The following is a 15032-nucleotide window of genomic DNA, read 5'->3' as shown; positions in this document are numbered from 1 at the left end:
TATACCCAGCTCGACTGAAGGTCATTTACAAAGGTCGTGCAATTTTCTTTGATGACCCTGGTGACGCAAGTGAATGGATGGACTCGTAGAATTTGCCAACTGGAGTAGCAACGACTAAATGCACTTGAGAGACCTAGACCACTACAAAGTACCAAACGTCTACAAGCACGGAGCGTGGCAGCAATAGGACCAGCCACATGGAAGCCACAAGGAAACTAGAGTTGCCAAAAATGCAGGAGCCAACAGTGTGGTGCCTATTTGTGATCGCACTATGCAGGAGCGCCTTACACCTCAGATTGGATTTGTTGTTTGGATACTAACAGCTGTGTATCCGCCCACTACGCCCCACGTACCAGGACAAGACCCTGGAATGGAGGCGAGAAGTGGGGAGGCCTGAGCGCAAGGAATTGAGCTGGGCAATTGTTAGGAGTTAGCCTATGAATCCACACTGTATAAGCTATATTTGAATCTCTGATGCATGTTAGAAACTTCAAATGTGATGGGGGAACTTAGAACAGCATCCTGGATGTCAGGGGCCTCAACAACTATATTAAACATAATAGGCTTATGACTTACTTAAGGAGGCAGAAAATCGACATTGCGCTCCTTTAAGAAACTCGAATTACAAAAGAGAAAGAGCGCACTTGCTAAAAAAAATGACTAGGTACGGCACTTGGCTCATCATACTCTGCTTACGCTAGAGGAGTAAGAATATGGGTGGCGACCGTCGGTACCTCGGAGGGTGTTGGAGACTTGCAGAGATAAAGATGGTAGGATGTTAGTATTGCATGGGCAGGTTGAACATAGAGAATTCTGTATTATTAACACGTATACCCCAAGTGCAGGCGAGAGGGGGAGAGGGGGAGAGGGAGGGGAAAGTGCAGTACATGGGATAATAGAATAATAACAATAAGTAAAGTACAGTAGCTGGTGGCAAGTGCAAGGGTAAATGCAGACATCCGGTGTCAAGTGCTGGTAGTGGGACTGTAGGGATACAGAGACAGTCCCGAGTGTGGGAGTTGCCAGGAAGACAGTGCAGGTGTGTGACTAGCGGTGGAGGGGACCTGGGCCCGAGATCAGAGGGTGGCTAGGTAACCAGTGCAGTTTCAGCCAGGGGGCTCAGCAAGGGAGAGGAGGAGAAAAAGCAGAAGCAAAGAGAAAGGTTTTGAGATGCTTCCGGAAGCGGAGATGGTTCTCCTCAAGTTTCAGTGAGGCTGTGCCAGAGGGAGGCCCCAGTCGAAGTGAAGCGAGAGATCTACCACCAACTCGTTGCTTGGAGAAGCGACTGAGCCTGAGAGAGTTGGAGACGGATGAGCGAAGAGCTCGAGAAGGAAGATATTTAGGAAGAGAGAGTTGAAGGTATTGAGGCACCAGGCCCCAGAAGGCCTTGTGGACAATGCAGAGGGTTTTGAACTTAATCCTCGCAGCCACTCGGAGCCAGGGAGAGAGGTTAGACCCCTGGGGAAGACCACAGGTAGAGATGGAGATAGAGGAGCAGAAGGACCCAAGTTGAACCTGGGAGGGTCGATCAGAGAGGAAAGAAGTCAGCCACGCCAGGGCCTGACCAGTGATACCCAGGTTATCACAGAGACGATTGAGCAGGATGGCATGGTTGACCGTATCAAAGGCAGAAGAGAGATCAAGCAAGATGAGGACACAGGGGGGTGTTGGAGCCAAGGTTGGAGAGCAGGTCTTCATGGATTTCAGGAGAGCAGTTTCTGTGCTTCTGGCAGCTCTGAGTGTGAAGATTAAGCTGGGAGATGGCCAGCTTTTCCAGGAGTTTACCCAGGAAAGGAGTGATGGAGATTGGGCGAGGCAAGGCGTGTCAGCAGATGGTTTCTTAAGAAAAGGGTGCACATGGGAGTGCCTCAGGGGGGAAGGGAAGACTCCAGTGGCAAAGGGGTGGTTGCAGAAGTCGGCCAGAGCAGGAGCCAGGGAGTCGATGTGGTCCTTGATGGTTTTGGAGAAGCAGGGGTGAACCGGTTTTGACGAGACTTTCATAGATCGGATTTGTCTGGAAACCTCGTCACAGGGGAGAATGGGGGAAAGGAAGAGAAGGAGGGAGGAGAGGTGGCCGAAGAAGGGCCAGAGGAAGAGCAGGGAGTTGAGGGAGGAAGGGTAGAGGAGGAGAGAGGACAGGATTTCCTGCATTTTAGAAATGCATTTTAGAAATGAAATCAGAAGCCATGAGAAATGAGAAGCCATAGCCATGCAGAGGACCTGGGAAGGGACAAGAGAGGAAGAGACTGCAGCAGGATTGGCCATTTCCTTGCATATTTTAGTTCAGTTGAGTTGTTGGATGCCGCAGAGACATGGACAGAGAACCGGTATTGCCTTTGGAGCAGGCAGCAGGCCAGTTTGTCATAGGATGTACCAGAAGCACGCCATTTCCTCTCAGCCGCCCTGCACTTGCGTTTGAGGAAGGACGAGGTCTGAGTCGTACCAAGGGTTGCACTTGGCTTTGGGCTTCGGGTGGATCCTCATGACAGGGGCAAGAGCATTGAGAGTATCAGATATAGCAGAGTGGAGCATGGAAAGGGCTGCGTCAGGGTGTAAGTCAGCCAAAGGGGGTGGCGGGGGTGAGAAAGTGGTGGCGAATCCCTCAACTGACACGCGCTTCATGGGTCGGATGACCGAGAAGGTGGGTGACAGTGCTGGAGTTGGCTTTGCCTGGGGGGGTAGAGAGGGTGAGATGGGAGGAAAGGAGAACGTAATCACTCCAGTAGAGGGGAGTGGTGAGAGGGATAGAAAGGGGAATGTCTGAGGAGATCAGAACATCTAGAGTGTGCTCTGCAGAGTGAGTCGGGCCAGAGGGGAGAATAGTGAGTGAGTGAGAGTCGCAAAGGTCATGAAAGAGTCCGGAGGAAGGACAGGAAGCATCCAGGTGGATGTTGAAGTCTCCAAGAAGGAGGAGGTGAGTGGTCGAGACCAGGAGGGAAGAGGAGAGGTCCGCCCACTAGGAGAGGAAGGGGGAGATCTGACCAGGTGGCCAATAGATAGTAGCCACAGTAAGGGAATGGCTGGGAGAGAGAGAGATCCTGCAGACAAGGCATTCGAAAGATGAGTAGGCCTGCGTAGGAATGACTGAGGCAGGAATCCACTCAGGGAAGATCAGGGCTACACCTCCTCAGGAGCGGTTGGACCTGGGCGCTGAGAGGATCTTGTAGCCGTCAGGGACCAGAGTGTCAAAGATTGTGACATAGCTGGCCGTGAACCATGTCTCAGTGGGACCGTACCATAGAGTAGGTAGGAGGAGAGGAGGGAGTGGGAAGGGGAGAACACTGGGAAAGGACACAGGGCAGAGGGCAAGCAGATGAGACACCCAGAGCAGAAGAGAAAAGTTGACAATGGGCAAGATAACTGGCACTAAGATTTAAGTACTTACTTACACAATGCAATTTTCAAACAGGAGAAAAAACACAGCCAAGTTTGAGAGTCCTGAATAGTGGGGAAAAGGCCTAGGTTTCACAATGCAAATTTTAAATACTAGCACAATGCAATTTTCAAACAGGAGAAAACGCACCTAAGTTTGAGAGTTAACTATAGGGACAGGATTGCAGGGTGGAGGAGGGTCGGTGCCTTACACAGGCCGCTCCTACCTTCCGACTCTAGCTGCGTGGGGACGGCTGGCCACTGGCTTCCACTGTTGACACCTGCAGACACTAGCTGGAGCCGCCTCTGTTGCAGCTGACCTTTGCCTAGGGGCCTTTAGCCACAGGGGCTGCCGGACAGAGGGCTGCTCTTAGGAGGGTCATTGATGAGCAGCAGGGCCGCCAATCAGGGGAGGAGGGCGGGCAGGGAGGCGGGAGTTAAGGCAATCAGGAACTGGATGCAGGGGAGGGGGAAGAGAGAGACCAACGGCGCTCATAGTGCTTAAATCAGGCTGTAGCGCTATTTAACCATGCAGTTAAATAGCAGAGCAGACAGGTTAATAGTCAGATCATGCCTGTTTAGTCTTCGAGCAAGTACCTCCAAACCAGTTTTGAAGTTCAAGTGCAGGCAATGTGATTATTGTGAATACTTCAAGAGGAACAGAATACAGTGCAGAGGGAAATAGCCCACTCCCTGAGATTATTTGGGTCAGTCCACAAGAATAATAGGCACATTACTGGCTCAACTTCACTGTTGCTCTGACACCTGGAACCTTCCCAGAACCAAATAATTACACCAGTGAAGATCAAACTCTGAGTGAGTGGACATATTCATGCACAGGATCACCATGCATTAACTGCACTCTGAACATAAACACCTCTGCAAACAGAAAGTAAAAAGTGGGGCTTTCAAAATGGCTTGCCGAAGTCAAGGCCAATTTTGGTTGATTGCTATACCCTGGAAACCTAAATAACAAAAGATACTTTACCATTTAGACAGATGGGACATTTTGTTGGTTTTCATTGCACAAGTATGTGCAATGATCATACCATTCACAGGCCATTTATTTTGCTCTGTTGGCCGTCTAGGTTTCAGGCATACTCAGTTGTATTGTGTTCATGAATTAAGAAAAGTTGCCTTGGTGATAGATCATGTCTGTTATAGGGGTCAGCTTTTTGTGACTAAAGTCTTGCTCGATACATAATCATCCAAGATGATATAAGCCTGCTAAAAACATAAATGTGCCCATTGTATGTAGTGCATAGTCAACCCTTACCTAGGCACATTTATTATTGCCCTGAATGCCAATTCGGTGTAATGTGTCCGCTTACACATTTCTTTCATTGTCACAATGCACAGGTTTGTTGTTGTTCTATAATCTACTTTTTCTCTCAAGTGCAGTCTTCACACATTAAGGAATGCCCTTAATGTTGAGAATGTGCATGCAATGTAATTTCAGAATGTATACATATTGGCATACAAATGGAGCTTAATGGTACTTTTACATAACACTAAAATATGAAGACTACATATGCACACAAACATACCTGTAAATGATGCCCTTTGTGTGTAGGAATTGTAAACCACATAATATTTCAGCACCATAAAACCTGCAAAACAAATATTAAGAATCAGAAGAAATATGTCTGATCAACAAAATGTATCAACACGCTTAAAACTCAGATGATGGAAAAGCAATGCATATTTTAAAAAACTGATCAAGCCACTACCATAATTATTTATTGCAGAACTCAGATGCCTGTCAGCACCAACTGCTCGCTCCCTGGTGAAGGTGGAGCTCAGCTTAAGAAGATCCCTGCATTGGGACCACTGTTTTGCCTCTCCCCTGTCCCACAGAGTCCATTTTGGAAACCGGCAGCTCCAGAACTGGCCCTTCCAGACAATGTGCAAAGTGGTAAATGCCTGTCCAGAGGTGCCCCATGACCTGGGGTCAACAGCAAAGTGCTGCACACACCAGGACGGGTTCTGTTTAGCCTGGTTAGGGCTGGTAGGTCCAAATGTCACCCCCTCCATCAATGCAGATCTAAAATTATAGTCCAATTTCCTAAATCTGCCTGAATATTTATGAACTTTCACCAATGTATGTGCCAACTGCACCTTGTAAATTGCATTTCTTGGTCACCTCGCATACAATGATTTCAATTTTGCATTTTCTGGCCTAACACAGGAAGTAACCCCAACACCCTCCCCATCATTCCTTGCAAACCATGCTCCTCCTCCTCGTCCTGCTTAATGTTCATTCCCTCTCTGTCCCATGGCCCCTGTATCGCCTTCTCTCTTCCCTCCACTCGCTTTGGTTCTCTATCCAAGTTCCCCCTCCCCCCTTCACTGACCTCCCAAACACCACTCACAGGTCATCATCTCTCTCCAATCCCACCCACTCCAAACTCCTCTACCATACCCGCTTCCCTTCATCTACTTCGGCAACCATCTGTCCAACCCCTGGTCTGCCTATTGACCTTGCTCTGGTTCCCTGGCCCAATCCCTCTGCAAAAATGTGAATCCCTCATAAGACATTTTTTTTCCCATCCCCTATAACTCTTGGAGATGGTGATCACCGAAACCTAGATTTCCGTCCATGAAACTGTCATCCAGGCAGCCATTCACATAGACTTTGCCTCATTTTCACTCCAAAAAAAGCATTGGGAGTCGTTTCATGGTCAGCAAGGGCACATCATCGGTACCTCTTTCACTCTCTGATTTCACTCCCTTCTCTTTTGAACACCTCATGCCCACCTTTCTTACTATATGATAGGTTATTTACAACGCGCTTAATACCAAGAGATTTCTAAGCGCAGACTTGGGGTTCAAACCTGTGTTGCTCCATGTCTTCTTGCTTCCAAGGCGAGCACGTTGCCCCTGAGCTAGCCTCACCATCGACTGCCTATCGGGCACTCTCAACCTCTTCTTCTCGGATCTTTATCTCTTACTCTCAATTCTCCCAGCTGATGCCACGGCTATTGTAAAGGGTGATCTCAATCTTTCCAATATGCCCAACAGCTCCAACCTGACAACACGCTCTATGACAACTCAGTAGTCCTCCTACATAATCATCCAACCTACATCCAAAGCAACTCTTTCTTGGTTTTACACTATCATCTAACCTGATCGCCTCTGTTGCACAATGTCCTCTTACCGCTCTCACATTTACTCAACCCCACAATAGCCCTCATCTACCACGAAATACATATTCAAGTCTGTCAACATCTCACTCCAAGCTCTCATTCACTTGCTCACTTCCATTGAATTTACCTTTAATGAATTCAACTCTGCACTGTCTATCACTTCAATAGTTACTACCTTGCTCACTCATTTACCCCTCCTATACAAATCCTCAACCATGGATCTCCCCCCAGCCATCCAGCTGCCGAGGACAACAATGCGTTGCTGCAGCAGTTGTTGCAAAGAGCAATACGTCATTCTGTTCATGGCCTACACCGACTCTGTAGAGACCCAGACCACAGCTCTCTAATCAGCCAAACCATCTTATTAAACTATCCCGGTTTCCTTTCTCCACTTGAGCCCTTGCAAACTATGACCCTTCAGGCCATCCTTTCCCGCTAGATCTCTCTCCCCCTCTATTTCTCTCTTTCCCCCTCTGTGGCAATGACTGTCTTTTGCTTCTCCCGTTAAATCACCAATTACGGGACCCTTACCTACCCTTTTATTGCTCTTCTGTCACTCTCCCAGACCCTCCCTCACTCACTTTCCCCTCCTCTGAACCTCCCCATACTATCTGCTCTATCTCCCTTCTCCCTTACATCCCACACTGAACCAAAACCCATCCTGCGTTACAATCAACCGCGTTGCACCACAGATTGTTAAGGAACTTGCAATAATATCCTCCGCTCACCTCTGAGATGACTTATTAAACCGCTCTCTCACTCAAGTGGTAGCCTCCCAGTCTGTTAAAAAAAACAGCTACAATCCTGCCTCTCCTAAAGAAACCAACCAATTGCTGACCAACCTTCCCAACTCCTCATTCTCCAGATCGGTCTCCCTCCTTCCCTATCACTGTAAAGTCCTTCACAGGGTTGCCTTCAATTGCATAGTCAACTACCTTGAGGTACACTTACTTGCTGATGCCCGCCAATCTGGATTCCAGTCCAAACACTCCAATGAGCAGGGTTCAGGTCGAGGGTACACGCAGGTGGATGGAGTCCTCCGACTTTTTCAGAAGTCCCCCCACTCTTTTCAGAGGCCACCTTGATATGCTAATTTCTGGTGACACCACATTCAATTGGTATGTTAATGAGTCCCCCCAATTTCTTTGTTTAGGACTTGACGCCTGCCAATGCTACTGTGCTCATCTATGTCACCAATTCTCTTATCACCACTCTCCCATCTCCTCAATCTCATCCTTCTAGACCTTTCAGCTGCCTTTGACACTTATGATCCCTCCATTATTTAAACTCGATCCCTTCTTAGATACAAGGAAACCATACTTGACTGGGAGTCATACCATCTCTCCAACTGCTTCTTATGGAACTACAGGACCTCCACCCAACACCCTTTGCCATGGGTGCTGCTCGAGGATCAGTACAAGGCGCACTCCTCTTCACCCTATACACCTCCTCGATCAGCAAACAAATTCCTGCCTTTGGCTTTAACTATCACCTCTTTGCTGATGATGTTCATTTATTTGTAATATTTCCCTCCTTCACCCCTGCTATCTCCAAATGCATAACCAAATGCCTTACCACAATTCGCCACTAGATGGCTCAACTCTGCCTCAAGCTCGATTCTTCAAAGATGGAAGTCATCTTTCTTCCTGTCTACAATGGAAATACCACTCTCCCATCTCTATGCCCAACCGCCTTACCCTTGCTAGCAACTTGGGCTGCCCTTTGACCAGAAAATTTACAATTTCATAAATGCCACCGCCACCACATCCAGGCTGAGCCTCCTATAAATTAGAGAAATCTGCCCACACCTCACGCACCACTATACTAAAAATCTTATTGACACTGTTGTATTCAGCAATGGATTACACCACAAGCAGACTTTGTGGTATACCACTGTATGCCCTTATTCCCCTCAACAAAGTCTTCCATTTTGTGAAGTGAACTCTTTTCAACCAACCCAGATCCTCCCCATCTCTACCTACCGCCACCACGCTGGATGGTTCCCCATGCAAAATCTCTCCCTTTAACTTCCTGTTACTCATCTATAAATCCATCCACAGTCTTGCCTAACACTACCTCACTGACTACATCTCGCTGTACTTTTCCCTCACTCTTCACTCATCTCTTCTAAATCTATCAGTCCACTGTCCTGCCCCATGCCTACTTCCGGTTTCACCCTTTTCAATGCTTGCTCCTCCACTGGAATGCTCTCCATTTGGCTATGAAAGCCATCTGTTAAATTGAACACTTCAAACCGATACTCAAACTCCAGCTTTTATCAATGTAAGGAGCGCCTCAACCATCACACCTTCCCATCAAAACTAACTGCCCAACCCAAATCTCATGCATTCTGCCCTCAGGATTACTCTCTGTAATTTGTAAATTCGTATATACTAGTCTCAGGCTCTCAATGTTGAACATGTAGTATCCTCCAGTCCATGTCCCTAGTTTATTGTCTTACTCTTACCCCTTCACCATGCAGTACATGCCATTCATGCCAGACAAGCTACTTATAAATAAATGTGAATATTACATTTAGATATTTAAATTGTTTTATCCTCGTAGGAAAATCAAATTAGATTTTGTATCTTAGTCTGCAAAATCCTGACAATGACAACATCATAACCAACTGTATACTAAAAGTAGTGAATGTGAAATATCTTAAGTTTCTCCCTTTGTGCCTTATTTATTTATTTATTTATCTGCATTTTTAAAGCGCCCAGCTGCCCCCGGGCATCGTGGCGCTGTTACAAGAAAGTTTACTTGGCATGAAGAGATATCGTGTGCAACAGATGACGATATGGTTACAGGCATGGCTACAGTTCCGAGGATACAGGGGAACAGTGAGCGTGGTACAGTTGTAAGTGGAACAAATGGCCATTGGTAAACGGCTTGGTCCAGGATGAATTACTGCAACATATAGGGCTTCAGATACGTGTTTGAAGGGCAAGCATTTTACTCTAAAATAAACAGATTTTGTAGGGAGTAAAAAAGTAATTCACATTACCAATGGGAGTATTTTATGGGTGATTAAAACATATTTTGACCCTAAACCAGGTATCTTTTTGTAATAAATATTCCTTTGTACTTAAAAGATGCATTTGTATCGCAAAGTTAACTTAATCTTCAAATAATTTTACAAAGGTAGCGGGCGCCCCTCTCTCGCAAGAACAGACATGATAACCTGTTCAGTGGTTATTAACCACTTGAGAGTTCGCAGCCACTGCTTTTACTCACTGTGCCTTTCACAGATGGGAAATATCCATTTGCATATCAGTCTTTGTCCTGCCCAGGGGCAGTCCAGCACCGAAATACAATGGCAATTCCAATCTGAACGAGAGTACCACCAGCAACCCCATACACGTGTTTCACCCTTGTTGGGGATCATCAGTGAGGTGAAACTGATGCCTCTCTAAGCACAGTGAGAGGGAGACCACGTCTGGTTGCCCCCAGGAGACCTAGGGTTACCAATCCCAGGTTCCTTAACAAATAATTTTACAAAGGTAGCGGGCGCCCCTCTCTCGCAAGAACAGACATGATAACCTGTTCAGTGGTTATTAACCACTTGAGAGTTCGCAGCCACTGCTTTTACTCACTGTGCCTTTCACAGATGGGAAATATCCATTTGCATATCAGTCTTTGTCCTGCCCAGGGGCAGTCCAGCACCGAAATACAATGGCAATTCCAATCTGAACGAGAGTACCACCAGCAACCCCATACACGTGTTTCACCCTTGTTGGGGATCATCAGTGAGGTGAAACTGATGCCTCTCTAAGCACAGTGAGAGGGAGACCACGTCTGGTTGCCCCCAGGAGACCTAGGGTTACCAATCCCAGGTTCCTTAACAAATAATTTTACAAAGGTAGCGGGCGCCCCTCTCTCGCAAGAACAGACATGATAACCTGTTCAGTGGTTATTAACCACTTGAGAGTTCGCAGCCACTGCTTTTACTCACTGTGCCTTTCACAGATGAGAAATATCCATTTGCATATCAGTCTTTGTCCTGCCCAGGGGCAGTCCAGCACCGAAATACAATGGCAATTCCAATCAGAACGAGAGTACCACCAGCAACCCCATACACGTGTTTCACCCTTGTTGGGGATCATCAGTGAGGTGAAACTGATGCCTCTCTAAGCACAGTGAGAGGGAGACCACGTCTGGTTGCCCCCAGGAGACCTAGGGTTACCAATCCCAGGTTCCTTAACAAATAATTTTACAAAGGTAGCGGGCGCCCCTCTCTCGCAAGAACAGACATGATAACCTGTTCAGTGGTTATTAACCACTTGAGAGTTCGCAGCCACTGCTTTTACTCACTGTGCCTTTCACAGATGGGAAATATCCATTTGCATATCAGTCTTTGTCCTGCCCAGGGGCAGTCCAGCACCGAAATACAATGGCAATTCCAATCTGAACGAGAGTACCACCAGCAACCCCATACACGTGTTTCACCCTTGTTGGGGATCATCAGTGAGGTGAAACTGATGCCTCTCTAAGCACAGTGAGAGGGAGACCACGTCTGGTTGCCCCCAGGAGACCTAGGGTTACCAAAAGCAGTGGCTGCGAACTCTCAAGTGGTTAATAACCACTGAACAGGTTATCATGTCTGTTCTTGCGAGAGAGGGGCGCCCGCTACCTTTGTAAAACTATTTTTTAAGGAACCTGGGATTGGTAACCCTAGGTCTCCTGGGGGCAACCAGACGTGGTCTCCCTCTCACTGTGCTTAGAGAGGCATCAGCTTCACCTCACTGATGATCCCCAACAAGGGTGAAACACGTGTATGGGGTTGCTGGTGGTACTCTCGTTCAGATTGGAATTGCCATTGTATTTCGGTGCTGGACTGCCCCTGGGCAGGACAAAGACTGATATGCAAATGGATATTTCCCATCTGTGAAAGGCACAGTGAGTAAAAGCAGTGGCTGCGAACTCTCAAGTGGTTAATAACCACTGAACAGGTTATCATGTCTGTTCTTGCGAGAGAGGGGCGCCCGCTACCTTTGTAAAACTATTTTTTAAGGAACCTGGGATTGGTAACCCTAGGTCTCCTGGGGGCAACCAGACGTGGTCTCCCTCTCACTGTGCTTAGAGAGGCATCAGCTTCACCTCACTGATGATCCCCAACAAGGGTGAAACACGTGTATGGGGTTGCTGGTGGTACTCTCGTTCAGATTGGAATTGCCATTGTATTTCGGTGCTGGACTGCCCCTGGGCAGGACAAAGACTGATATGCAAATGGATATTTCCCATCTGTGAAAGGCACAGTGAGTAAAAGCAGTGGCTGCGAACTCTCAAGTGGTTAATAACCACTGAACAGGTTATCATGTCTGTTCTTGCGAGAGAGGGGCGCCCGCTACCTTTGTAAAACTATTTTTTAAGGAACCTGGGATTGGTAACCCTAGGTCTCCTGGGGGCAACCAGACGTGGTCTCCCTCTCACTGTGCTTAGAGAGGCATCAGCTTCACCTCACTGATGATCCCCAACAAGGGTGAAACACGTGTATGGGGTTGCTGGTGGTACTCTCGTTCAGATTGGAATTGCCATTGTATTTCGGTGCTGGACTGCCCCTGGGCAGGACAAAGACTGATATGCAAATGGATATTTCCCATCTGTGAAAGGCACAGTGAGTAAAAGCAGTGGCTGCGAACTCTCAAGTGGTTAATAACCACTGAACAGGTTATCATGTCTGTTCTTGCGAGAGAGGGGCGCCCGCTACCTTTGTAAAACTATTTTTTAAGGAACCTGGGATTGGTAACCCTAGGTCTCCTGGGGGCAACCAGACGTGGTCTCCCTCTCACTGTGCTTAGAGAGGCATCAGCTTCACCTCACTGATGATCCCCAACAAGGGTGAAACACGTGTATGGGGTTGCTGGTGGTACTCTCGTTCAGATTGGAATTGCCATTGTATTTCGGTGCTGGACTGCCCCTGGGCAGGACAAAGACTGATATGCAAATGGATATTTCCCATCTGTGAAAGGCACAGTGAGTAAAAGCAGTGGCTGTGAACTCTCAAGTGGTTAATAACCACTGAACAGGTTATCATGTCTGTTCTTGCGAGAGAGGGGCGCCCGCTACCTTTGTAAAACTAACTTAATCTTCAGACCAGGCAGTAATCGAGCACCTTCCTTTAGTTCTGCTCTCCTGGTACCCCTGAGCATATCCATGGAGGTGTGAGAGTGGAAGCGTGGGACAAGCTCCCGTGTGTCAGTTGTTTGCTATGTTACTTTGCAAGTAATTTTACTCGCTATATGTGTTTGTTGGGAGTATGTGCCTTTTTTAGGGACACAACCTGCCCACCTTAGGTGACCTTCCCTGTCTATGGTGAATAGTGTATCACATTTGAAGCAGTACTACAGACAGTATCTGCGAGCAACATTGGGACAAATTGCTGTTTTTTCTACTTGGGAATGCTTGTCAAAAAATTCTAGTGATGAAAATCCTTAATGTGTATGGTGGCCAGAGTTGGTCATACAACTGCAGATATGCTGTACCCCTCACAATCCGGTTCTCTGTCCAAATGCCAAGCACAACAAAAATAAAATTTGAAAAGTAACAAAAGATCTGCTGCCTCCATTTTTGAATCCCCATCCTGAATTGCTGTGTTTATTCACAAAATGTACAGAAACATTTAGTGAATGAGAAGAGTCCAGGTATATGTTAAGTAACATGATATGTACACACAGCAATTTTTTTACATTTCATACATTACACAGATGCTTAAGAATTATGTAGCCATTTTTAAATAATGGAAAATACTCACTAAACACCCTAAATATAGAAACATCCAGTCAGGTAATTAATACATTGGTTGGTCTCAAGTGGAGCATCCGCTATGGTGAATTTATCCGCAAAAGACGGAACTGTTCACAACTGGACACTTATAAGGAATGCAGAGATATGGCCTTGAGGTTTCAACAAAGAGGCTATCCTAAAAAAGTACTGGAAAGAGCGTACATTAAAGCACAGCAGAAGAATTGCTCCATTTTAGTGATGCCCAAAATTCAATCTGAGAGTGTATTGGAAGAAACAGATACACGACTCATTTTGACTTTTAGTAAAGCTTCCAAGCACATTCGCCATATAATGCACAAACATTGACATGTACTTAAGCAAGATGAACATCTGGGGAGCATTTTGGGTCCTAATGTTAACATAACATATAGATGCTCGACCTCATTGAAAGATGACCTAGTTTCCAGTTACATGAGTCCGAAAAATTCACAAACTGCCTCGAGCTGGTTAAATGCCAATCCAGAGGGCTTCCAGAAATGCGCAAAATGTAAAGCGTGTAAGTTTGCTAGAAACACTACAAATTATCGACACCCTGTACTACAAAGAAATGTGACCATAAAATCTAGAATGACATGTGAAACAGAATATGTTGTGTACATGCTCTCATGCCCATGTGACAAATGGTATGTGGGGAGTACGATCGGCAAACTTAAACTCAGGATATTGCAACACATAAGAGCCATCAAAAATGTCGATCCCGCATATCCTATGGCCTTACATTTCCAAAAGAAGCATGGAGGCAAACTAGAGGGCTTTGGATATTTTGGCATTTACACCATTCCAAAAACCGCAAGAGGTGGCAATCGGGAACTCTTTCTTAGACAATCAGAAACCAAATATATTTTGGACCTCGAAACTAAGAAACCCAAGGGCCATAACCTAGAAGAAGAATTGTACACTTTTCTAGGTACTTAAATTGTCTTAGATGATACAACAGCATTGACTACATAGACGTTAAAGAAGATCCCAGATTCCAACACTTTGTTGGGAGGTCCTGTTTTTCCTATAAGCATGTATTTTTAAGAGACTTTTCTTATTACTACAATTGTTTGCCTAGTCTTCCTCTTTCCATTCCCCCATTTTTCAAATATGTGTAAAGGCTTCTTCTCAATTGGGGTTAATGTTTTCCACTAATACTTAAGGACAGAAGGTCTATCGATTTAAGAAAAACTTTTATATCGACTAAGAGAATTGAATGTATTTTAGACCTTTTTCTATCCTTCCTTTCTGGGTTTTTACTCTTTTTTTACTCAACACCCCCCCCTTTTTACTTCTCTCCTTTTATAGGGTAAGCAACATATTTATTGTTGAAATACTGATGAAACACAGGCAAACTAACAGTCGCACTCACATCACTCTTTTAGCCATGATTTGATGTTTGTGATTTTAATTCTGATGCGACAACATGACTTAGGAGGTTTTTTTTGATACACGTGTAGTAATGATATTCAGTGCAGTGGGTAATGATTGACATGTATATGTAAAGCACTAAGCACTTTATTTACTTCCGAATGAGGATTATTATGATGATGCTGCTAATGCACGTTGCACTTTACCTACAGTCTGTTGGACTCCCTTGCTGCTACTAGCACAAGCACTTTATCAACAATTAGGTTGAATATTGCAGATTTGCACAGTCAGACATACTAGGTATTCAGGGAAGCAATTCCATTACCTGTCAACCACAGCACATCATGCTCAGGTGCACTAAGCACTTAATCTCTAACA

The 15032-nt window shown here is 46.0% G+C and overlaps 1 protein-coding gene across 9 annotated transcripts in view; it reads right to left on the bottom strand.

The window, feature by feature from the left end:
- The window catches only part of PRKCD (protein kinase C delta), a 1081757-nt gene that overhangs the window by 48113 nt on the left and 1018612 nt on the right, over positions 1 to 15032 (bottom strand). For all 9 annotated transcript variants that reach the window (XM_069643552.1, XM_069643559.1, XM_069643551.1 and 6 more), the window contains one exon: positions 4920 to 4982. In XM_069643552.1, coding sequence (XP_069499653.1) covers positions 4920 to 4982 — 63 coding nt within the window. The remainder of the gene's footprint in view (positions 1 to 4919; positions 4983 to 15032) is intronic.

The sequence above is a fragment of the Ambystoma mexicanum genome, chromosome 2p (assembly GCF_040938575.1).
Source record: "Ambystoma mexicanum isolate Mex_15411 chromosome 2p, UKY_AmexF1_1, whole genome shotgun sequence".
NCBI lineage: Eukaryota > Metazoa > Chordata > Amphibia > Caudata > Ambystomatidae > Ambystoma > Ambystoma mexicanum.
Note: the sequence above shows the minus strand (reverse complement) of the source record. Positions and strands in the feature narration are given on the sequence as shown.